Raw genomic sequence first — 25,207 nt, 5'->3', positions numbered from 1 at the left:
ATAGATTTAACCTGCACATTTTAGCCACATTAATATATATAAGAATCTGTTAATGGTATAAATAATTCTTTAAATAAAATAAATCTGATATGTTACACAATACTGATAAAAAAATTACCATTGCTAATAATTTTGTAAGCCACCTTAACTTCTGGGTTAAGTAATACTGATGAATGGATATGAAACTTGCTTTGATGATTCATATTTATTTTTGCCACTACAAAAAAAAAAAAGAATTATAATCAACCTTACCTCTGATAATGGTTGCAAAGTGGGGCTTTTGCCTCCATGTATGGAAATAGAAAGTTTTACCTTGTCAGATATCATTTGCAAAAAACTCCTCAATTCTGAGCACCAGCGATGGTGCAGTCAGTATAAGCTATTTGCTTCAACAGGTGGCTATCAAACGTTAACTACAGAAATGGCTGAGTAAAATATTCCATCTAAGATTTTTTTTTATAAAACCTATTCTATTTTAAAACTTAGGTAAAAAAAATATGCAACAAATGGTTGCAGTTTCTGAATTCTTAATTTAGACCTGTGAGCCCTCTTCCCTTTAGAAATCTGCAAGGTTGCAATTTCCTAGACACCCGAAATTGAGTCCAGTGCTTCCAGGCAAGGTTCATTCCAAACACACAATATAAATGGACACTCAGTGGTGTGCAGTGTATGTCATAATTCAGATATTACATCATCATGCCTTTTCTCTGCTGTTAAATACAAAAACAGCATCTTTTACATTATCATAGAAAAGCATTTAGGTTGTATTTTTATTTATCACTTTACACTGGTAGTCTCTGGTAGGTGTACTCCATAGAAACCAAAGAATTTTGTACACTATTTCTTTGTACAATAAAAGATAAAGTGTGCATTAGGTACGCTTGTACATGACAATATTGTACAATATTTACATTTCTGATATCACCATGAAATTCTGTATTTTCTATATACAACATTGAAAATTCTTCAGAAACATTTGGACTATTTCTTATAAGCACAATTTAGTATTATAGAAAAAGAGTTTCTCAGTAATCTCTTGACCATTTATCACTCTCATCACACAGATATTTTGATTGGTTTTTCCAGCATTCATTATCCTTCCTGATCAAAAAACTTTTGTATCACTGTTTCTTTTAGCACCCTGTGGTGGTGGTAGCTATCTGCCATAGTCTAAATATTGATATAACAGTGGCTATATCAATACCTATATACAGATACATCTGTGCATGTTCCTTTATTAAACACTGCGCATTAGTGGAGTAGTCTCTGTTATCTGGAGATCTTCCTCCTCTTGGGTTTGGGGGGTCTCATTTGTCTGTCACCCTGTGGGATTTGGTGTACCTGGAAATAAAAAGGTAGGAAAAAAACAACAACAACAGAGGATGAAATCACAAACACCATACAATTTCTGACAAAGAAACAGGGTAGGGAGTAGACTCTGGCTTTCACTTTCAATTACTGATATCCTGAGGCACTTCAAATGTTTACCAAGACCCCAGATGTCAGTGTGCCCACAGTCACTACAGAGAATGCAGAATGCTAGAAACTCATAAGCAGTGCAACACTCTGGGGGTGCCAATAGACAGTGGAAAACAAAGGATGAACTGGACAAAATCAAGTATGGGAAATGCAATGTGCAGTTGTTACCCCATTGTCCATTTAAAACAAAAATAAAGCCTTCCCTGTCAGAGACCCTAGATCACCAATTTCACTACAGCCTGGAAGAGTGAATAATCACACAACAAACATGCCCCTTTTTTTCCCCTCACTTTGTTACCCTACTTATTTTACAATGACTAGGAAGGGTCACAAATTACAAGAACATGCACACATAGCTCAGCCTAAGGATGTTTGTTCATGAGAAGAATCAAAATGGAAAAGAGAATACCACTATCATCTGTTGGCAGATCTGAAATTGTGTAGTCTGGGAGGAGCAGTTAATACAATTCACCTTTCTTTATGTACTAATGCAGGAACTAGCAACATTTAGTGCTGTTCATCAGATTGAGCAGCGGCTGAGCAGCATTAGATAGCAGATATAATTTGGAGGAGGGAGTGATCAAATTGTCTTATAGCTATCGGTGGGAAGGAGCAAGGTCCAAGACCCAGGAGAGGAGGGATGAACCCAAGGCAGTGGTGTAGCAAATGCTTTATCAGCATTTGGACACAAGTCCATTGTAGCATTTTGCCAGTTTCTGTGGTGTAAAACTTTTATCCTGGCCAACCTTATGTCACAGGACTTAGGGTTAGGAAGAGATGAGTACAATTGACTCTCAAGATCCACTACAAGTTGGCTCAATTACATGCTTAAAAATAATGTTTAGACAACAGCAAAGGGCAATGCTATCCAGACTCAAATGCAGAATGCTTTTAAAAAAATAATATTTTCAAATTTTAAATAATATTTATGGGTTTTTCAATCTGCCTATTCCTCCTAATCTTTTCCATACACATTTTTAAAAGCCACTAGTCTGTAGTAAAGAGCCAAAACTTTTTACAACTGAGGAAAGAAACTTTTTATAACTGAGACTGCAAACTAGTAATCTGTGGACCAAATGTGGCCTGAAATGGTATTTTGTTTAGCCATATGGCACTTTAATATTTTTTAAAACAGTTGTCAACACATAAAAATGAGAAATTTTACCTCTAGACTTCTAGTTTTGTATGAAAAATGGAAAGATCTTGCAACATGAACACAATTTCCCAGATGTCTAAGATCTGCTGGAGCATGGAAGGAATGCCTTCTGGAGACAGCACATGCCTCCTAGGTTGCCCCGGCCCTTACTACTCTCAACTACCTGATTTCCACCAGGGCCAAATGTCCTGAGGCAGAGTCTAGAGAGACGATGGCCAAACTCATTTTCTCTTTTTCCTGGGCAGGCACATTCTATGCTCTATTTCCTATTCTACTTAAGAAGATCATGTGATTAGGTCAGGTCAGTGGAAAGTCAATAGAATGACTGGTCTGGCTCATAAACCTATGCTGGCAGTATTCTTAGCATGCTCTTTTCTTTTACCTTCAAGGCAAAATGCAAAGGATATAATGAAGCACTCTGAGGTCCTAAGAGAGGTGGTCACTAGATAAAGAAAGAATCTGTGCGCTGGTGTGGAGCAACCCCTTCCTCAACCAGCACCAGACTTAGGTAGGTAATGGCTTTTACTGTGCTGAGCCTCTAGATTGGTAGCCTACCCTAACCCATGGATCTTCACTGGCATTTCTTATCCATTCCAACTGCTGTTTTCTCATACCTGGCCCACTTTACTTACTGATAGTATTTGACTGGCCCTAGAAAACATTTGAGTTTATAGTCCCCAATCTAGATCTTTCCTATAATTTTATCAGGAAATTTAATGTCTCAGGGCTTCAATTCACCCATCTGCGAAATGATGGGTTGGTTGGATTACAAAATCTCTAAAACCCATACTAATCCCATCATTCAATTGCCATTGGATGTTTTGTTGGGATTCAGATAACCTTGTAACATAAGGTCAAATAAAATAAATTATTTTTCATGCGAAATAGCCTAGACAATTCACATTTTTAACAGATTACCAAAATTATATTTTAAGTATTTACATCAGTCAATGTGTGAACTGGAGGATAATGATTAAACTTCTCACACTCAATGCTATTACATGCACAGTTCAATAAAAATGGGATATGAGAGGTCTATATACTCTTGATCTTGACCCCCACTGTCTTTTGGTTCAAAGGACAGAACAAAATTTGCATTACTAAATATATAGGCAACAGTAATGGCCACGGCCATTCACAGAGTCAAGTGCAGAAAGCTGTGGTTTGAACATCAATATTTTGCTGCTCATATTTTAAAAGAATGTTATGTGGCAAAACAAAAGTTACTTATCTCAGGAAGAAAGACATAGTTAATGCAGTAGGTTTTTTTTTTTTTCCTTAAATGACTTTGAATCTTTTCTGATATTTGTCTTCTTTTTCTAGGCTAGTAATTTAGTATTGCTACGTGAGTTGTTTGACAATATTCAAGAGACTTTACCAAAAAGTGTAACATAATTTATTTTCTAAGAAACACAGTATAATGGAAAAATAAATTAACTTACAGTCCCAGACATTTTGTCCAGTTCACTCATGGCCTCATGAATAGCAGCTTCTAAATGGTTATTTAGCTTTCCACTTCTGGAATTAATGAAAACAACACACCAGATTAAAAAATTAAAGAAACAAAACTCAATTTAATTTCCTAATCAGAAAACAAAAGTACCAATTCCACGAGAGAAAGCCAATTTATACTCGCGTTTGGAAAAATTCAGATGACAAAACATCACTCTGGGATTCTTACCACTGAATACTAATGATTAAAGTCACAGAACTACTGAAAAGAAAAGTTGAACAGATTGTCGGGCGGGGAGATGGACTTCTTCCTCTTCCACATGCTTCTTCCACAATCTGGTGATTTGGGAAGAAAGTTGGGCCACGGGGTCCCTCTCCCAGAGACACTGCTCATGCTCCCTGGCTCCGGCCGGCCCTGCATTGCTTCTCGTTTCTTTCTCAAGCAGCCTGGCTGTGTGACCAGAGGAAGGGCGGAGGGGCTGAACTGCAGGCTCTGGCCACTAGGGAGCTCCCTCTGCCCTCTCTGGAGCGTTCTGGCTCTGGAGTTGAGCTAGTGAAGGCTGAAATCCTGGGGCCCGTTCCAGGGTGGGAAACAGCTTAACTGTAACGCACCTGAGGCTCCCAGCCTACCCCCCAGCGCATTTTCCCAAAAGCCAAAATGATGTAAATATTTGAACAGATAAAGAATGACAGCCTCAGGGTGCCTATCACTTCTCTGACCTTTTTTCTCCACTTAGCATTCCATTACACGTTTGGCCTGAATAACACACACGGTGCATCTACCATTTTTGAAGCTTACATCTATGAAGCTGTTGAACTAAAATCGGGTAAATCCATGCTACCCACCCCTGTGGTTATGTACACTTTGCCCATCCTGACTGTTAACTTGTTTTTCCTCCTTTACGCAAATAAATAATTACCTATTTTTTCCAAATACTAAGGTGATTTTTTTCATTTATCCTGTCATGACAATTACTAGAAAAGCTGCTGGAGGTAACGTTTTCGTAACAGGCAGTTAGCATGGGTTTCCATGAGTTAAGTCCTATCTCAGCATCTACCATGGAGACTGGAAATCTGCAGTCGTGGGAGAATTTGATTTACTGTCGTATTTAGTTTGGTTAGCAGAGTGTTTCGAAACATTTTTGAACTTTAGTTCAGTTTACCATAGCTTTCACTAGGTTTTATCCTCACACACCAGGACTGGACAATGTATACACTGAGTTTCTGTCTACACTTTGAGAACTCCGAGTTTTCCACCCCTGAGTACCATAGTGCTAGACATATCATAGATGCTCTATGTATTTGCTAAACAAAAATGGTTGTCAAAGGTGGCCCAGATGGTCCTATGTTTCAAAAAAAAAAAAAAATATATGTACTTAGGTCAGTTTAACTGAAAGGAAAAATTAGTGTATTGGTTTTAACCAAATTATAAGGGTAATATGGCATCAACCACTTCCCCTCTACCTTTCGCTGTCCTGTAAGCCAGTCTTTAGCTTTTATATTTTTGTCATTTATTTTTAGAAATTTAAAAATGCAGAGGAGTACACAGGATAAAATAAACCTAACATATTCCCCTCCTGGAACGAAATGTTAATAAATTACCTATTTCCTTTAAGTCTTTTATATTAAAAAAATAAAGCTGGAGTCCCCAGTTGTTATCCATCCTGGTCCCATTTTCCCTCACCTTCCCCCCTCAACTTTTAGTCTGCTTTTGTACTTTAGTATTGTTTTATACGTGTTTTTAAAAATATACACACACAAAAGGTGTCAGATACACATACTTGACTTTTTTTCTCCTTATAACTGTTTTACATACCATCTAGTTTGTATAATCTATTCATTCCTTCTAACTGCTATGTAAGAAGTTTTTTTATTATGCATGTACTGTCTTCCATTTACCTACCCATTCCAGTTTCAAGGGGCCCTGGTCATCTCATGGAGTCAGTCTCAGTTGTTTTCCTAATGAAGTGTCTGCCAAGCAAGCTCCTGGGAGCACTCTGTAAGGCCACCTGGGGTTTGCTGAGGCTGCTTGGCAAGGGTTCTGACAGTATTATCATTGCCATGTTGCCTGACAATATCACACTGTGTGTAATGTGTTAAATAAATTTATCCTTACTATTTCTTTTGTATGAACATAAGTTTGATGTATTAACATAAGTTTTAAAAGACATTTATTTATTATAAATTTTGATTAGAATATCTTAGGAGTTTAAAATTGACTCTATAAAGTTCTAAATATTTAAAATGAAGTTACAATGTTTTAACGAAAAACCTCCAGAGAACCTTGGTTCTCTCACCTTTAATCTTAGTAAAAGAAATACCTGTTATTTATTTTAAAATGTCTATATGCCAAGTATTGTATTAAAACTCTATATACATTATCTCATTTAATCCTTACAACAATTTGATGGAATAGGTATTATGACAACTGTATGTGATACTTCATGACTTTTTAAGGAGAATTGGTGAAATCAATTCTAATTTTGTAATGAAGAAAATGGATATTTGACTATAGTTTTCAAAAGTAATAGTCATAGGTAAAAAACTTTTACCTAACCATGAAAAATTGCAATAACAATTACCATTCAAACACAAAAACGATTCAACATTACTTGTTGAAAAAAAGTTTCAGGAGTTTTGTCATCTCATTCTTCAAGATATTTAAAATATTTGTAAATACTTTGCATTAATTCAAGTTAAACTAGTATAATGTTTCACCTTTAACACAACTTAGTTGTTAATAGAGGGAGAAATGACTACTTTTGGAAGAGAAAATAAATACATAGATGTGGGGCATGAAATTATTTGTATACCTCATGAGATTCGAGAGATAAAGAGAGACTCTCCCAGATGTCAAATCTGCAGACCAGCTACTGGTCAGGTCAGGGAATAATGAATTTAAAAGAGGAAGAAAAAGCTCTACGAATTCAAGAAATGAACAATTAGTCAAAATTCAGTCTTTCAGTCCAGAGGGCCTCCCTGTGGAGTTTCTTCTACTATTTTCTATTCCCCGCTGACATTTAATAATAAACATTTTTACTAATGGACACTCTAAAACCTACTTGATTAAGTAACAGATGTTCATATAATCACATTTCTAATTATTAATGGAGATAATTGCCACTTCTCAACTTCATTGGCTATAGTGTCATATATTATCTTTAAATTCACTAATTTTTTAAAAAAGCCAGGTACACATCTATGAATAGTACAAGAAATAGAAGGGAAATGAGAAATTGCAAGTTGTTCTTCACTGTCAGTTTAGAGTTTAAGTGACTCACTTCATCCAGTACGTAACAAATATGGGTGAGACATAAAAGTCAAGAACCCTGCACTCTGAAACAGAATGCCTGGGGAATGTATGAAGAGCTAAGAAAATTTAACATGGTAAGTATCATTCCTTGGTTTTAAAGTGAAAGTATGATTTATTTAATCACTTTACTGTTTTCCAGATTCATAACAAATGAGGTTTCCCAAGAAATGTATACATACCTATAGACAGAAGATTTGCTCCTTGCTTAAATGAAAACCATAACATATGTAAAAGCTGTGGAATTTTTCTTTAATAAAGCTATTTCTGCTTTTAAGTACAAAATTGTCCTAAGTAATGTGTTAAATAAATATGTTGCTATTAGGATATAATTAGAAGATACATTTAAAGATATTTATTTGTTGTATAGTTTGAGGACACTGAAGATTAAAACGACTAAACATCTAATATGATGGTAGAATGTTTCAACTGGCAAAAATAACAGATAATTTTCTTTCTTTCACCTGCATCTTCATAAGAAAAATAGCTATTTACTAAATGACATGTGCCAAGTACTGTGCTGAGGCTCTCTCTATATTATCTATGTTACAACAATTCTAAAGTAGGATTATGTCCATTTTAGAAATGAAAAATTTAGGCTCAGGGAGATTACGAACATACGGCTATGAAGTGGTAGAAACAGGACTTGAGTCCAGGTAAAAAACCAACCTCTTAATTATCTTGTTCCAAATGACACCTTCCTTTTTCAGCCTTTTCCTCTTTTCTTCTTCCCCTCAGTCTACAAAAGCAGTCAAATCTTTGTCATTTAAAAAATTCTTTCTTTGTTATTTTTCAGAAAATTTTCACATTATGGGTAGAAAGAAGAGTAAATAATCTACATCTCCTCTCCCTATTTCCTTATTCTTATTTAATCTTCAACCCATAGCCACTTTGTGTGTATACGCATCACTTTACTGGAAACTGTTCTCACTTAAGTTTACCAATGACCTTCAAATTGTCCAATCTGATGGAGATTTTTCAGTTTTTGTCTTACTGGACCTCTGTTGATCACTTTATCAGTCTTTGACTTCTGAGACTCTATCTACTTTCCCTGATTCCCCTCCTCCTCACTGACCATTCTTCCCATCTTCTTCATTCTAATGCATGTTCAATCCTTAGCCTACTATTCTTCAAATTGGTCAAAGTATCTTTGTGTGGCTTCAGTCATTTGTACACTGTCAAATACCATTTCTCCCCAGTTTCAGGCATGTATGTCCAGCCTATCCTACAGGCACCCCAAACTGTACTCAACAGCTTCCCGCTGTAACCTCCACTTCAGTCAGTGTTTCTACAACCTACCAAGTCACCCAAGCTGAAAACCTGAGAGCTGTCCTTGATTTTGTTCCCTTTCCTTTACATTCTGATCAATCACCCCATGTTCTTTCTATTTTGCCTCCTAAGTATTTCTTGACCACATTCCTTCTCTTCCATCCTCATCCCCAACTCCGCCAGCTCCTGGTTTGGGTCCTCGTTCTCCCTTGTATTCTGCCATCGCTCCTGAACAATCTCTTCATCTTCAATATTGTTGCCTTAAAATTTGTCCTCCTACACCGCCATACCTAAGGTGAAAAATGCAACCACCTGCCCCCTTTAGGCACTTCCAAAACAGTAAAACATCCGATTTGCCCTTACTAGGCCCTTTTTGATCTGGTTCCTGCTTATACCTCTTATAACTTCCCATTCGATACTTTATAGTCCTCAAAATCCAACTGCTGGTCTCATCTACACGCTATCCCACCCCACCTTGGTCTCTGTTTCCTTTGTGTGGCTGATGCCTATGTAGTGTTTAAGGCTTGGCCCACATATCATCCCCTCTAGGAACCCTTCCTTTACCTGCCCTTTCCCTATGACCCCAAAATATAGTATGTATATATTGCTGTTGTTGCAATTTTGACATTTGAGTTATTTGTTTCTGCATCTGTCTCTTTCACTAAACAGTGAGCTTCAGGGACTGTAGCACTGTTCCTGGCACAGATTTTTTGCTAAATTTGTCTCCTTAAATTGGGAATAAATGCATAAATTAAAAAATGATTTGTTTCAACATATAATTTATCAGTTGTAGGACTTTCAACTAATTATTTAAACTATTTCAGTCTGAGTGTCCGCATCTGCAAATGGACTCAGTAATTTTGGCCCATCTTGTGATTGGGAGAATAAAATGATGAATTTACAATTACATGTGCAAAATGTAAAGCATTCTACTAGGCATCGAAAAGGAAAGTCTGTCCGCTTAGACAATAGTATGGTAAATAAAGTTCTTTTTATAAGTGTTAGTTTTGTATTTTCTACTTTTACTTCTCCAATTTGTACTTTAAGTTTATGGTTATCATGAGGAGAATTCCTTTAGATAGATCTCACGTTAATTTACTACAAATAGGAAACTGGCTTTGAAGAAAAAATTTTAAAATTGTAGTTTGTTACTCATTACCTTTCAGAAATTGCTTAATAGCAAATACATGGGGAAAATTCAGCTTATTTCAAGGCAGTGTATTTGAATATTTGGAGGAGTTATTTTATTTCTGTTATTAACTTTATTTTGTACATAATCCAAGTAACTGGCATGTTTCACTGTAGGAAACATTTTTAGGGCTCTTTTATACCAAAAAAATGGGTACCGTTGAATAGTTTACAGCAACTGGCCCACTGCAAATTTGTGATGTAGGTAATTTGCAATTTTCCTCCTTTCATCCAGACCTTGTATTAATTTTAGTGGCCTTATCTTGTTGCTAAGCTCTGCATAGCAAGTGTGCTTCAGTAAGAGTAGGAGGGACCCTGATCCCTGTTTTCCTTACCGGGTCTAGAGGGATGTTATCTGGCAATTAACTTGGCCTTTCACACAACCAATACCAATTTGCTACCTTTTAAAGGAGTCCAGGACATAGAGACATAGGAGTTTGCCCCTTGCAGCTGTCATCTTTTCAGATACCTTTTATTGAGGTGAAGAGTCTTCCTAAGATTTGTTGACTTCTAAAATTATGCCTCTGGCCAGAATTATGGGAAACACCATATAGTGAAAGAGAATGCTTTCTAATAGATATTACTGATATCATTAGATAAGCCTTCTATGCAAGATACAGTATGAATCATTCTGATCTCCACTTTGTAAGTCTTGATGTACAAACAGAAGTTAAAATGGTATTTTTAGGAAGATGATAATACATAAACACATTAAGCCTATGTGTCAATATTTGGGGGAAATGTGAGGATCATTTTGCAAATGAATAAAAATTAATTAATATGTAATTCTTGGTTGCTTGATAATGTGGAAATTAGTATAGCAACGGAACAGGTATATCAATTACACATTTTTAAATAGCTTTCTATGTACATATAGAGAAGCACATTTGTAGTTCTCTACCTTAATATGAAATAATAGTTATGATACATAAACATACATTGTATCACAGTAAAAACTGTGTTTCGAATATTATCTGCTTGTCTGTACTACATTTATTCAGAAAATAAATATTTAGAAAAACTTTAATAATACTGGCCTGAAATTCAACTTCTTATTGTAATTCCAAAGAAAACTTACTTTCAAGTCCACACCCCTGATGCAACAACAAAAAAAATCTTTATTTCGCATCACTTTGACTAGTAGTTAATCTGCCAAAATTATTTACGTGTACAACGAGGGATATTTACTCCCCAAATTATTTGAATTGCAAATGGAATGATTCACTACACTTCCAGAGCCTATTTAATTCCTATATGTTGAGAATATGAATTATATTTTATTTTCCACTAAATGAGAGGAATGAAGATGCAGGAAATGAAGAAAGAACTGATGAAGAGGCAAATATTACACAGAGTATAAACATAAATTGTTAAGAGGATATTTTCTGTAATCACTAATTTGGCTTGTCTATAACGGTCCTCTTTGGTGGTAACAAACTTTACTTAGGCAGGCCACAACATGGACAGAATCAGTGAGATTTCGTTGTCCCTTTGATGGATAAACAGTAAATTATATCCTTGAAAAACAAAGTAAAATTTTAAAAAAGTGCTTACTTTCTGTTCCTTTTCCGGACACGGCTGTAGGCTTCCAAACCTTCCGTTAGTGTCTTCAACTTCTCGGGCTCCACCTGAGTGAAGGTATGAAGACCAAACCACATTACCCAGACCTGTAATTGTTAAACATGGTGTTTACTTTCCTGCCGTACGAGCAGGTGCTGCACTGGTGGGGAGGGGAGCCTTAACCTTCACTGCCTTGTCAAATCTTCTGTTCTCACTCAATCATTAGAGGTTGATTCTGTGGCTCCAGGCTGCAACATCAGTGGAACTGAAAAGCTGTTTGGCTTTAAAATTGTCAACATTTTGAAAATAATATTTTGGGAATAAAATCTGGAATTTAAACAACCTTCAACTCACAAAATCATAAAAATCAGAGATCCTGGTTCACTTTCTTAGCAACTGCAAATCTGTAGTATCAGACTACTGTGATATAAGTATCAGGGGAAGACAAGAGTGGTAGTTAGTGAAGTGAGTGGGCTTTGGAGCCAACAGATCAAAGTTTGAATCCTACTTTTCACTTCCTTGTAGGAGTAAAACACATTTTCTGAGCCTCAGTCTCCGCCTCTGTAAAATGAGGACAATAATACCTACCTTCCTGCTAGAACTGCTGTGAAAATTAAAATATGACAAGTCTTATTGAACACTTATCTTAGCATTCAGCAATGATCATGACCTAGTACACATTTGGCAGTGTACAGAGGCCATCAAACATGAGAAAAGGGTGTTGCTATGCCTTGTGGGTGTGTCCTTTGTCCTATCTTGCTTTCTGACTGCCAGTCTGTGTGTAGTCAGCTATGTCAACAGAGGTCAGCCACCAAGGGTGGTGGGGGGATATGTGTGTGTGTGGAGCGTGCAACCTTTGCTACACACCCCTGAGAATCTCTATCATGGTTCTTGAAGCCACCTCCCCACAATAAAAACAATTAATAATTAGGAAAACTTGTATGTGACTTGGGAATAAAAACACTTTTAGAAAAACATGGCTATTTTTATTCTGTAAACACACACACACACACAATCTAAGTAAAAATAGTGTTGCTTGCTGTGTAAGCATAGTTTCAAGGCAAGTAACTCAGCTCTTTAATTGGGGTGAAAGCCAGCCACTTTACCCCCATTTCTCCTCCAACCCCCAATCCACTGTTATATAAAAATACAGAGTTAAACAAAATGCCTCATGGGTAAGAAAATAAACACTAATAAGCAATGAAATGATTATTAACTTTTGCCTTTGTATCCTCAAGATTGACTCATGAATGTCCTTTAGAAATAACTTCTCTATGACCCCTTCAAATCTAGAACACAGTTATGATTAACGAGAGGATTTCATTATTAAGTCTGAAAACAAGCATTTCTAATATTCAATGAGAAAAACAGTCAAATAACGGAAATATTTTCCTTTTCATGTTTTTGTATTTTGCCCGCACAAATGTCTTATACACAAGTTCATACATACCCAACTCACTGTGTGGCAGCACAAGAGACAACTTTGTTCCAATAACACTTCACGTAAAGAAAAGTGTCCTATTGGGTTACTGGCACCACTGGAAAAGCTAAAGTAAGCTAAATGTATCCATGTGTTGTTTAAAAAAAAAAAGGTGCCTGGATGCACTTTCACATTTCATGTTAGAAGTGAGCCTCCATCCTGTATTCACTCACATGAAGGGGATATGAAAAATGCTTTGCATATTTCAGTTTTGTAATCAATAAATGATTCCACTTATATTTAAATAAGCTTCTTGGCAGCAGGAAAGGAGTTGTGCTATATAACAAACTTCTATTAGACTTAAACTGGTGTAGCGAGGGATCTCAGAAGGGGTTAATCTGGTCACAGAATCAGATTCACAATGAAACAAAGCAAGACACAGCAATTAAAACTTACCCCATTGGTCTTAATTTAAAAAACAAAGTTAGGTCAGAGTATTTTTTTAAGTCTTCAATTTTTATTTTTAATTAATTATGGAATAAGGGACAGTAAAAACATTTCTTGTGCATTTATTATGTAAAAGGCACTGTTTTATCATTTAATATGATACTACTGCAAACTAGTATTACTTTTATATTATTACAGATGGGACTTGGTGCATTTAAATAACATGGCCAGAATTGAAACTCAGGTCTGACTCCAACGTGCTCAACTTCTCTCCACCATACCAACTCCAACGTACATTGAAATATAGTCATTTTATATATATATAGCATTTATATATATAAAATTACACACACATATATAAAATACACACACACACAGGCACACTAAAAAATTTAGGTCAAACTATTTAAAATTAGATTTCTACAAAATTTAGATGACAACTTGCCCAAATTTATACTCAATTTTTTTATGCTTGAATAATTTTCCAGGGATATTTTTTCTGAACTAATACTCTACCATGGTTTCTTCATTTAAATCTGCCTCTAAGCCTCTAACATACTCTTATAATGAACTATATTATTTATAAAGGATTAAATGACCTTGAAAAAGAAAGCAAAGATAGTCTTTCTGAAATTAAATATAAGTAAGATATATACCGCTGTGCATTTCTGCTATAACAAGATCATACATATTCAGAAGAAAGTTTAGTTTGTTTCAGGATTTCAGCATTTTGCTGTGTTGTGAAATATATATGAAGAGTGTATGTTTTTTCTGTGGAAATACTCATACGTTTGAAAAATATTCAAGAAATTTTAAAGATACCCTCCCAAAATGGTATCAGAGAACAACAAAACAAATTCAGCTTCTAGTTAAATAGAAATCATGTTTAATGAACACTCCCTTGTAAATTACTTAGCTAACTTGTAAATTTAAAAAATACGAGGAAATCAAATACATAAATGTAACATTAAAAAGGTTAAACACACACAAATATTTTTATAAAACTTACACTAAAGGAACAAGTAATTTAAGATAATACTTTTATCTATAATTAAAATCTTGTATTCTTGTACAATCACAAGCCAGGAGTTTCACAAATTATTTAACTCTATCTTAGTGAGAATTTAGAAGAGGGCTTTATCTTTTTTATCTTTACTCATCATCTACCCACACAGTTTCATGCTGATAGCAATGACGCTAATAGTACTGGCCATCGTGGTGTAACTCCTTACTCATGTCATTTAAGAATCATAAAGTTACCTGGAATTTATATGTATTCACAGTTAACTTATTAATATATAAATATACACATACGTTAAATGGTAATTTTTTTTTTTTTTTTGAACATGGTCTTGCTCTGTTGGCCAGGCTGGAATGCAGTGGCGTGATCTTGGCTCATTGCAGCCTCGACCTCCTGGGCTTCAAGTAGTCTTCCCACCTCAGTCTCCTGAGTAGCTGGGACCACAGGTGTGTGCCACAATGCCCAGCTAATTTTTAAAAATTTTTTTATAGAAACAGGGGTCTCATTATGTTGCCCAAGCTGATCTCAAACTCCTGGGCTCAAGTGATCTGCTTGCCTTGGCCTCCAAAAGTGCTAGGATTAAAGGCATGAGCCACCATGCCCTACCAATACTTTTTGACTATTAAAAACTCTTCTTTCATTCAAATTGTTTAGATACAATAATTCTTCAACATAAATAGTTTTACAGTTTGTTCAGTGTAGATAGAAACATATTCATAAAGCCAGACATTACTATGTGGTGGATGATTAAGAGTTTTTCTGAACAAGGCTAAATCTCTGGTTGCTTATTTGCTTATTTTGTTCAGAAGGCCCATATTACACATTTGGTAATTTAAGTTTTTGATTTGGTGTCAGCACAGTGGGACCTCATGTATCTCAGAAGAAACTTAAAGTCTGACAAAAGAAGACATAAACCCTTCAGAGAGGTACACCAACCCTTGAAACAGAGGTATAGTACATATTTGAAGAACCTGGATCTGGCTGGGCAAGGTGGCTCATGCCTGTAATCCCAGCACTTTGGGAGGCCGAGGTGGGCGGATCATGAAGTCAGGAGTTCAAGACCAGCCTGGCCAACATGGTGAAACCCCATCTCTACTAAAAATACAAAAAATAGCTGGGCGTGGTGGCAGGCATCTGTAATTGCAGCTACTCAGGAAGCCGAGGCAGGAGAATTGTTTGAACCCAGAAGGCGGAGGTTGCAGTGAGCCGAGATCACACCATTGCACTTCAGCCTGGGCGACAGGGTGAGACTCCATCTCAGAAACAAAACAAAAAACAAACAAAAACGAAGAACCTGGGTCAATGATCCTAGATCACTTTTAAATACAGCTGGTTAACTGGAGATTACATTAAATTTTTTTGCAGGCTTTAATCTTGATAACACCCCTCTTTGTGAATTCTTTGGTGCTCCTTATTGCTGAAGCAGAGCTGTTGTGCAAACATCAAAGAATAATGGAGCACTAGCCACATCATTGATCTCATAACAGAGTTGACCTCGAGCTCCCCTTTTAATTCTTTACTTCCCCATTCCATTTCTTTAAAGTCCTGTTGCTGGGGAATGGCATAATGTAAGGAGTGCTAAATTTAGATTAGAAGACCAGGGTTGGGACCTGGCTTTACCTGTGATTTGTATTCTTTGGGATGCCACTTCTCTGAGCTTCAGTTCTCCCATCTGTAAAATGGGGATAATTCTGCACATCTTTACGGGTTATTGAAAGGATCTAAAATGACCACAAACATGAAGGTGCTTTATGAACACCAAAGCAGTCCAAAGTGCCACTGGTGGTATGTAAAATTATTTTAGGTAAAACATGGACAAACCTTTAAATATTCTTTTTTAGTTTTTTAGAGACAAGGTCTCCACTCTGTCACCCAGACTGGAGTGCAGTGGTGTGATCACAGCTCATTGTAGCCTTGAATTCCAGAACTCAAGTGATCCTGCCACCTCAGTCTTCCAAGTAGCTAAAATTTTAGGGGTGCACCACCATGCCTGGCATGCTCATTGCAGCCTTGACCTCACGGGCTCAAGTGATCACCTTACATTAGCCTCCCATGTAGCTGGGACCACACATGTACAGCATCATGCCTGCTAATTTTTAACAATTTTTTGTAGAGATGGAGTTTCATTATGTTGCCCAGGCTAGTCTTGAACTCCTGGCCTCAAGTGATCCTCTGATCTCGGACTCCCAAAGCACTAGGATTATAGGTGTGAGCCACTGTGCCCAGCCTCCTTTGCACATTTTTAATAGTTATATTATTCATATAAGTTTACATTAGAAAAATACAAGTAACATTATGATTTTACACATACAATATCCTAGGATAAAACTAAAGTTGTTTAAATTTAAAAAGTGGCTTGAATAGTGCCTAGTACATATGTGCCTAATAAATATTTCTTGAATGAATCAATTAAGTGATAAATTTAAAGAAAAAATTTAAGTATATAATAATATATGTAATATGCAACTTTAGCTGAAGTCTGGGAAATATAGCTCTGAAGTAGAAAGCAAATATGAGGCATTTATTAAGTTCATTATCAAACATTTATTAAACAGTAAATATTAAAAATAATATATATTTTAAAAAATAACATCTTCAAGCTGAAAAAATTCCTGCTAACTTAAGTGCAATATTTCAATATTTTTAAAAGACTGGGAATTAATATTATATGATAAATAATTTAGGGTAAAAAGTTGATTCACCTGTGACAGAAAGGATGAACCTAATTGTTTTCCAACAATAGTACAAAGTTCTCATGGCAGAGTACTAATCATTCCTTTAAATGAATCCCAACTTTTTCCAATGAACTAACCAAATTCTCTTTATCACAATTTAGTCAGTGGCATTATCTGAGGCCTTTTTCGGTGCTTCCTTTCTTCTTCACTTTGCATAGCAGTGTTTCTAAGCACTAGGGAACTACATTACAGGATATGGGTAAATCCATTCTAAATGAGACAATAATTTGCATATCAAACCACAACACATAGATAGAATTAAATGTTTCAGATAAGTTTGTAATTTCTAAGGAAACAATGCTTGAAAGTTCATGTAACAGAAGCAAGTAGTTGCCTCAGACCTGAGATTCTATTTCCTGCTTCCTATCTGAAATTGTATGAACAAGCTCATGTAGTCTGCGTTGGGCTCAGTTACCTACGTGAATGAAGACAGGCCTCCTAGTCCTCTTTAATCTGGCTCAGGAAAAAAGTTCACGATATTTCACAATTCACTATAGTAAAGTTTACAGTTGTTTTACTCAGCTTAGTCTTTTTCTTGATAGTCACATTTTTGGTCTTTGCTAGTTCTTCATTTTTATTATCTTTCAAATTCTGATCAGGAATTGACTTTGTTGGCCTGGATTTTATTTTTCTTATTACTTTTGAAAAACTATTTTGCTCCCTTTCAAGGAGATTCTGGTGCTGACAGGGCATTGATTGCCTCTGTCACACTACCAGTCAAAATGCAACCCAAGTATTGTGAATGCCGTGGTACAGAGAAAAGGATTCATTTCCAACAGCAGTTAAGAAAATAGATAAGGCAAAGTGAATACACTAAGAACATTCTCAACAGAGAATTATAGTACCAAAGAATACAAACAGCTAACACTGATAAACACACAAAGAACGTTCTTCAAAGTAAAATGTCTGAACATCACAGGAGGGCGCACCTCCCAAAGTTAGTTCTCCGGGCTCAACTTCTTAAGTTACCCACCCCCAGAATGCGAGGTAAGTTGTATCTGGTTATGCTCCATGCTGTCAAAACACGTGTGCGTGTGATGCTGAACTGACATACAGAAAATGTATTGCCCCCCAATAAATTTGGTTATGAGTTTTAATAAAGATGAATTTTGTCGGTTTTGAATGACTATTCAGAGAGCTGTTTTTATCTCTACTTGCCAGAAATAACTGTGTGGAAGAAAGTCAAAGAGCAGTTTTGAAGAGGGAACACCCTACCCACTTATGCTTTGAAAATAATGTCTTCATTTAACCAGGTAGTGTAGAACAGAGACGTAGACTTTTTTCGGTAATCAGGTGTTTCTGCAACTGTCCAACAACAGTCATTGAAAAGAAACATTTTGGTACCAGTCTAGTAATAAATTATTTCTTAAATTTGGCTTGGGTCAGAATATACATCAAATGTAAGAGCAATGACATATGAAGACCAAAGGGAGGATGTTCAAAAAGTAAAAATGATCTATGCAGAAAAAAATAAAAATTTTAGTTTTTGATTATTACTGCTTGAGAGGCAACCCTTTTAAGCTAGTTAACATAAAATCAAAGATGACAGATGACAATTGTAAAATATATTTTAGAAAACAAGAGCATTTTCTTTATATTTAAATAGTTAATGAAATAGGTACATAAAGATAACCATTTCCTCCGTAGTTGCATAGGCTTAAAAATGTTTGCATATTAAGGCATAGAGGTGTAATGTCAGAGGTAGCCATTTTCTTCCAAGAATTCCCTAACATTATGCCAAGATCTAGAAGTTGAATCTGTCTGGCTCTGGCTATGTACTGGAGCACAACCCTGAGGTCTTATTCCTGGTCACTGAGCCACGAACAATAAAGGGTTCATGGTTCAGAGAGAAACTTGCACCAGTTATTTAGAACAAGTATAACTATCTCCCAGAATGTACTTCTGTGTTTTTTTTTTTTTTTTTTTTTTTTGAGACGGAGTCTCACTCTGTCGCCCAGGCTGGAGTGTGGTGGCGCGATCTCGGCTCACTGCAAGCTCCGCCTCCCGGGTTCACGCCATTCTCCTGCCTCAGCCTCCCGAGCAGCTGGGACTACAGGTGTTCGCCACCACGCCCGGCTAATTTTTTGTATTTTTAGCAGAGACGGGGTTTCACCGTGTTAGCCAGTATAGTCTCGATATCCTGACCTCGTGATCCGCCCGCTTCGGCCTCCCAAAGTGCTGGGATTACAGGCGTGAGCCACCGTGCCTGGCCCAGAATGTACTTCATTACAAATGGTTAACCAAGGGAAAAAACATATTAGGAAGGATATAGTACTTCTTGAGTGGTAAAATACAAGGCACATAATGTCCTCCAATGCTGTCACATAGCTTCAATCTTAGGAAAGTAATACATACAAGCAATTCATCCCAACTTTTCATAGGCTGTTAAAAATCTCCACTAATTAATATTGTTTTACGTGTGAAAGAGAGTTATGTGGGAAGGTAGAGGAAGAAAGCCTGAGTTGATTTTTTTTTAGAAACATTGAGGAAAGAAGAACTTTGAAGTTCACTCAACAAACTGAGTGCTTTAAAACGCTTCCAAGTAGAACTCCTGCTTGAAATTAACAGCTAACACTAACTTATAATCAGATATGCTGATTTGTATATGTGCTGTAAACATACTTATGAACTATTTCATTCATTGAATATAATCCTTATAATCCTTTACTCTCAACTTGGTTAATAAATCCTTTATACATGGACAATGCAGAGGTAAACAATAACTAAGGTCAAATTACCACAATTCCGTAACGGTGGAACCTAAATTAATAAGACTATCTACCATAAAGGGCAGAGAATAGGAGGTTAATGTTTACTGAACCTCTTTGATGTGCCAGATAATAATCTACAGTATTTCATTGAAATCTTAAGGCATCTATTTGAATCGAAATTAATGTTCTCACTTGAAAGAGGTGAGTAGCCTGCAGCTTCTAGGAGATTAATATACCTACTACGACCACTTAGGTAACTAGCAGAGCTAAGATTAGGCTCACATCAGAGTGCCCAAAACCCATGCCTCTTTATGCTACACCCTGCTTTTTCTCTAGTTCTCTGCAGACTGTGTTTATACAGTATTTGATGTCTAGAAACCATACCTTTTAGGAAATCATCTCAGAAACTACAGAGCATGTCTAATGCATATCAGTAATCTGCTACATTTACTATCCCTCCAAAGACCAAAAAGGCCTTTCTAAGATCATAAGCTGACCTAGTCAGTTACTATTATGACTAATGGTATCTGCTACAATATTAATGTATTGACAATGGGAGGTCTCAGCCCTTGGCAATTATCAGTGCTTTGATCACACAGCATTGACTTCCTTAGACCAGAGACCATTCATGCAACCTAAAAATAGGAAAGGCACCCAGCTTGTTTTGAAATAGTAATCTTCTATCCTGTCAATTAATTATCTTTATTTTCTATTTCGCCTGCTTCCATAAAGAATTTGGAGTGGTTTGCTGAGAATAAAGCCTGTAACTGAAAATAATAAATGGTATGTTGTGGGGTGGAGTCAGGGGTAATAAATCTATTCTAAAACTTGAGTTAACATAGATTTTTATCTGGTGGGATCTGACAGAATCTTGGATTCTTTGGTGGACATAGAAATAGTATGAAAGCTGAGAAGCTAAGAAAGTTTAAAATGATAATGTAGGAAAATAGTTTGGCAAATTTTTTCTTCTTAGACACTACAAAGATAAACATTATGGAAAATGATCCCACATTCCACATTAGCAAGGCGGAATTAGAAAGGTTTTACTATAATAAACAAAGTCGGAGCTAGTCTCTGCCTTTCTGCTTTAGACTTTATAAAAATGTCAGGCATTGCCATAGTGTATAGAAGGTAACCTAAGGCAATGCTTACCTTTTTAGAAGCAGAAGTCCAGTTATTAATGTACAAGGCATTATCCAACATTCTTGGGCATTAAGGAGTTCTACATAAATAAAATTACATCCAAATTGGTTCACCTGAATGAGTACAAATTTTAAAAAGTGTTCTACTAGATATCTCTCTGAAATACATCATGTTTTGTCTTATACAGGTATTGAACATAGTTTTACTTTTTCTTCATGAACTAGGGTCATCAATACATCAGACACTTGGCTTGAAGTCGGACCTGTGTTTGAGATTTTACCTTTTCTGGTGTTGTAAAATGAGAACTTTGACTCACGGAGCATCACTAAGTAAGGTATTGGGAAGTCTTGTTTTGTGAACTATAGAGGAAAAAAGAATGTTTGTGAAGTAGTACTTAGTTTACTTATGTGCAAAAGTGTGGTAGGTCCTGAAAAGACCAGAGGTTTTTAAAAATGCTGAGTCCTTAGAGCTTCTGAGGCTGTTATACCTTGCTTTTTAAATGATAGATAAATGTTTCATGTATTATCATTCATATTTTATTGCATGTTTTCAGTTTTTCACCTCTAAATGTGTGCTTTAAATTAAATTCTCTGAATTACTAAAAATATTTTTAGTGTATAGTATATCTTGATATAAAGGTTTTTACTTGAGAATCCAAAATGACAAGGTCAGCCAGCGAGAGGAAGAATATGTGAATTTACAGCAACAGTTTTATGTTTCCTATTACAATTCATCTATTGCCAAAATTAAGGAAGAAGAATCTGAATTTTAAAAATATTATTTTATAGTGGAATGAATACTACATACTACTTTGCTTATTTAAGTGAAGAAAAATAAGTGTTTCTTGGACTCTTCGATTTTTTTTTTAAAGTACATCTCCCCTAACATCAGTGAATACCTCAGTCTCAGGAGTTTTCGAGCAGAGATTAATCAGAAGATCTAGACCATTGTTTAATGTGAAATGTGTTAAAAGTACATGCCTTTACTCTCCTAAGGGCATAAAAAGATATTTAGACAAGGCATTTAGGACAGGAAGAATGTTTCCAGGGAAGGGAGGCCATAATCTTTTTTTCAGTTAAGCTTTTGGTAAAATGGCACATAAAAAAGACTTAGTTCGTTTGCACAGACATTGTAAAACAATTCAATGTCTACATCTTGTATTTGTAGCAGTTCCATTTATATCATAAAAGCCCACTTTTTCTGTTTCTAATTATTTCTTGAATAAACTGTCAAAAATATTTAGGTTTTTCAACCTAAAGAATGTTTGTCTGATCTCTGAGAGTATAGAGAATAAAATATTTTGTGAATAGGGGTATGGAATTCATTTCCTTATCAAATGTACAAACATTATGCCCAGAGTGTATCCTGACAAGTATATATTAGGCATTACGAGCAAGGTTTTAGGACCTCCTAGTCATTTGGAGAAAGACAATCCTTTTATTGTGCTGGCAAAAATGCTTTTGGTTTCCTGTCATTAAACCTAAGTGCCAGTGAAAGTTTGAGCACAGTTGAAATTGCTTTATAGAATATACTCTTTACGAGAATAACATATACCTGTAAGAGTAATTTTTATTACCTAGGAAGATGAAAAATTATATATTTCTTCATCATATGGGGGAATGTGCATAATGATCTCCTCCTGGTCAGATATAAATTTTTCTATCTACTTTAAACACTCTGCATATTTCTTGCCTAGTGAGCCAATTCCACCATTTTTGTAAGGGCCGGGAAAAAAAAAACAAAAAAACCCAGAAGACCCCTACTAATTTCTTTTAAATTGAACGGTAGTTTCATGGAGAAGTTTTCATTTAATTTATATGATCTAATTGTGTTAAGTAGAACCAGACTATGGGGTTAAACATTTCCATATGTTTTAAAGGCCCAGAACTTTTCCTGAAAGGTATTCAGGAAATTCTGATTTCAGACTTTACCTGCTGCTTCCAGAAACGGCTGCATCTCCACCCAGACTGTACCCCCTTCCCAGCTCTGTGTGCCACATGTAAGCACATGCAGGAGATGTCGTCCCCTGGAGCATCTGTTGCCTGGGAGGGCCTTACCCCTGCCACACTCCTGGACCTCCAAAGGCTACCAGATTTTTTTCCCCAGTCATTGACACTTGCCTTCCTCCTCAGTGTATGAAATGAAGAACTAGGTAACTGTAGAGAGGGAAGGCAGAGTGGACCAAATTCTGGAAATCTGGTTCCTGGCTTACAGCCACCCTGAGCCCTAGTGTGATCTATAAATGCTTTACAACTCACCCCTTGTTGATATGACATTTTGTTGACTATAACCATCCCCTCTTCATTTTATGCTCCAGAAGCTTGTGAGACCTCAATGAGTCATGAAGAATCCTAATTTCAAATCCAAAGAATCCAAAGTGATGATAACAAAAACCAATAATTGATATCTGAACAAAGGTTAGTATTTGACAATGGATAAAGATTGGTATACCTTCCCTTCCTCTGGGCTTTGTTGACATGAATTGTGAACGTCGTCTTCTCTTACTAATTTTCCAGGCCAGGAAGTCAGTCCTTTGATTTGGCCCCAGACCAAGTCGCCAACATTGAACGTCCTTGGTCTATAATGTATCAATTCATTTGAAGAGGGGGAGTCTGGATTCCTTAGGTCATCTTCACTACTAATGCTTTTAGCATCTGAAGGGCTAGGCACACACCCATTAATGCTTTTGGCATTAAAGTCTCCATTGTAATGGATGTAGTCTTTGACCAGAGAATTTTCCAAACTATTTGAGGAACTTGGAGACTGCTCCTCTAGGACCAGGTCTTGCTTTGCAGTGCTTAGCAGCTCTCCAAATCCCCGACTCTGTCGAGGTCTATTCCCATTAATGTGTGCACATCTTTCCACAGTGTTCTCTAGTCTCTCCTTAAAACTCATCATAGTTCTTTTGTAGTTATTATACCTGAAATTTTCCTCTAGAATTTTATCCCCTGGACAGTTTCTTGGTGGTAACAGTATTGGGTGCTGTTCCCCAGGCAGAAATGGCAGTGTAGAGACATTATTGGACCTTTCATGACAAGGACTACTGTGGATATGGCCTGGATGATCTAAAAATTCCTCGTACTTCCACCTGTTTCGCTCCCCTCTGGGGCTTTGCTCCCCGTCCCACTGTTTTTTGGATGTGTGGCAACTTGCTGACTTGAAATATTCAAACCCATCTCCTTCGTTCGCATTTTTCCCATGGTCTAGATTCTTGGGCAGCCGAACCCCTCTTGAATTCCTCAGCCTACCGTCATGATCAACACCTCCCATGTTCCGTCCATGAATGACCGCACTGACAGCACTGGAGAGATTTAATGGGTCACCAATTGAAGCAGTGAAGGCACTCATGGCACTCAGAGCTGGAATGGGGCTGATCTGAGTTGTACTGTTGACTGCAGTGGTGATGACAACCTGCATTCCCTTGCTGGCTGCATCGACAACTGCTTTGTAAATGGCATCTACGGAAGCATCACCTGGGCCACCCACAACGAGGCCATCCTTCACCTGTTGACCAAGAGATGGGTCAATCCTCGGTTGCAACTCACAAGGTGTATCTTGAAAAGGTGGAAGTGTAGTGTTTGGATTCTCAGGAAGTGCTGTGAGCCCAGGCTGAGTGCTTATTCTTTTGTTTAGGAGAGCTGCATCTTCCTGCATTCTCACCTTGAAGAAATAGACAGGAAGCAGTGAGAGAAAGGGAAATAATTTTAAAGGCCTCAAAGAGAAAGACTACAACTTTAAGATTTACCAAAAGACAAACAAATATAACAAGGAAGGAAATATAAAGAACAAGACTCAAAAAATGAAGTAAAAAGTCACTTTGTATAGGAAAGCTTATGTCTTGATTATATTTGCAGGCTGCTTCTTTAGTTAAAATCATTCAACAGATTTTTTAAAATCATCATTGCGAAACCTTCTCTAGAAAAATTAAACTTGATGTGGTTGGACAGAAAACATACTCAGGTTGGGATGATTCCATTTATCCGGTGTCATTACAGGTCTTTGCAATTTAGGATTCAAAAAAAAAGTCAAGTCACAGGTAATCAAATTAGCAAAGGAAAAATATTTTGAAAGTGATTTCTAACTCACTGATGTTTCCACTTAACTAAGTGAAATACAATATAAAATAAAAAAATATATAAACTCTTTTATTAACAATAACATGACACTAGTTTTCAGATGGGGTAGTAATACCTGCTTCTCAGCCTTTTCAGGCCATATCCCCATGCTGTCAGTAGTGACAATGGCTATCTGCAGAAGCGATTCTCAATTGCGAAGTGGTGAAGGGACAGCATACTTACCAGGGGAGCATATCAGAA

The 25,207-nt window shown here is 36.5% G+C and overlaps 1 protein-coding gene across 10 annotated transcripts in view; it reads right to left on the bottom strand.

Moving 5' to 3' along the window:
• Positions 1-733: 733 nt before the first annotated feature.
• The window catches only part of MBD5 (methyl-CpG binding domain protein 5), a 493,059-nt gene continuing 468,585 nt past the window's right edge, over positions 734-25,207 (bottom strand). For 7 of the 10 annotated variants that reach the window (XM_009182194.3, XM_017946525.2, XM_009182193.2 and 4 more), the window contains 4 exons: positions 23,343-24,551; positions 11,409-11,521; positions 4,078-4,153; positions 734-1,341 (listed from right to left, as the gene is read on the bottom strand). In XM_009182194.3, the coding sequence (XP_009180458.1) occupies positions 1,270-1,341; positions 4,078-4,153; positions 11,409-11,521; positions 23,343-24,551 (1,470 nt within the window). In that variant the 3' untranslated portion in view covers positions 734-1,269. Of the gene's footprint in view, positions 1,342-4,077; positions 4,154-8,066; positions 8,137-11,408; positions 11,522-23,342; positions 24,552-25,207 lie in introns of those variants that run through there. The other 3 variants (XM_003907460.4, XM_017946523.2, XM_017946524.3) reach the window with 2 other exon arrangements.

Source organism: Papio anubis, chromosome 10 (assembly GCF_008728515.1).
Source record: "Papio anubis isolate 15944 chromosome 10, Panubis1.0, whole genome shotgun sequence".
Lineage (NCBI taxonomy): Eukaryota > Metazoa > Chordata > Mammalia > Primates > Cercopithecidae > Papio > Papio anubis.
This window is presented reverse-complemented; position numbering and strand designations above follow the sequence as displayed.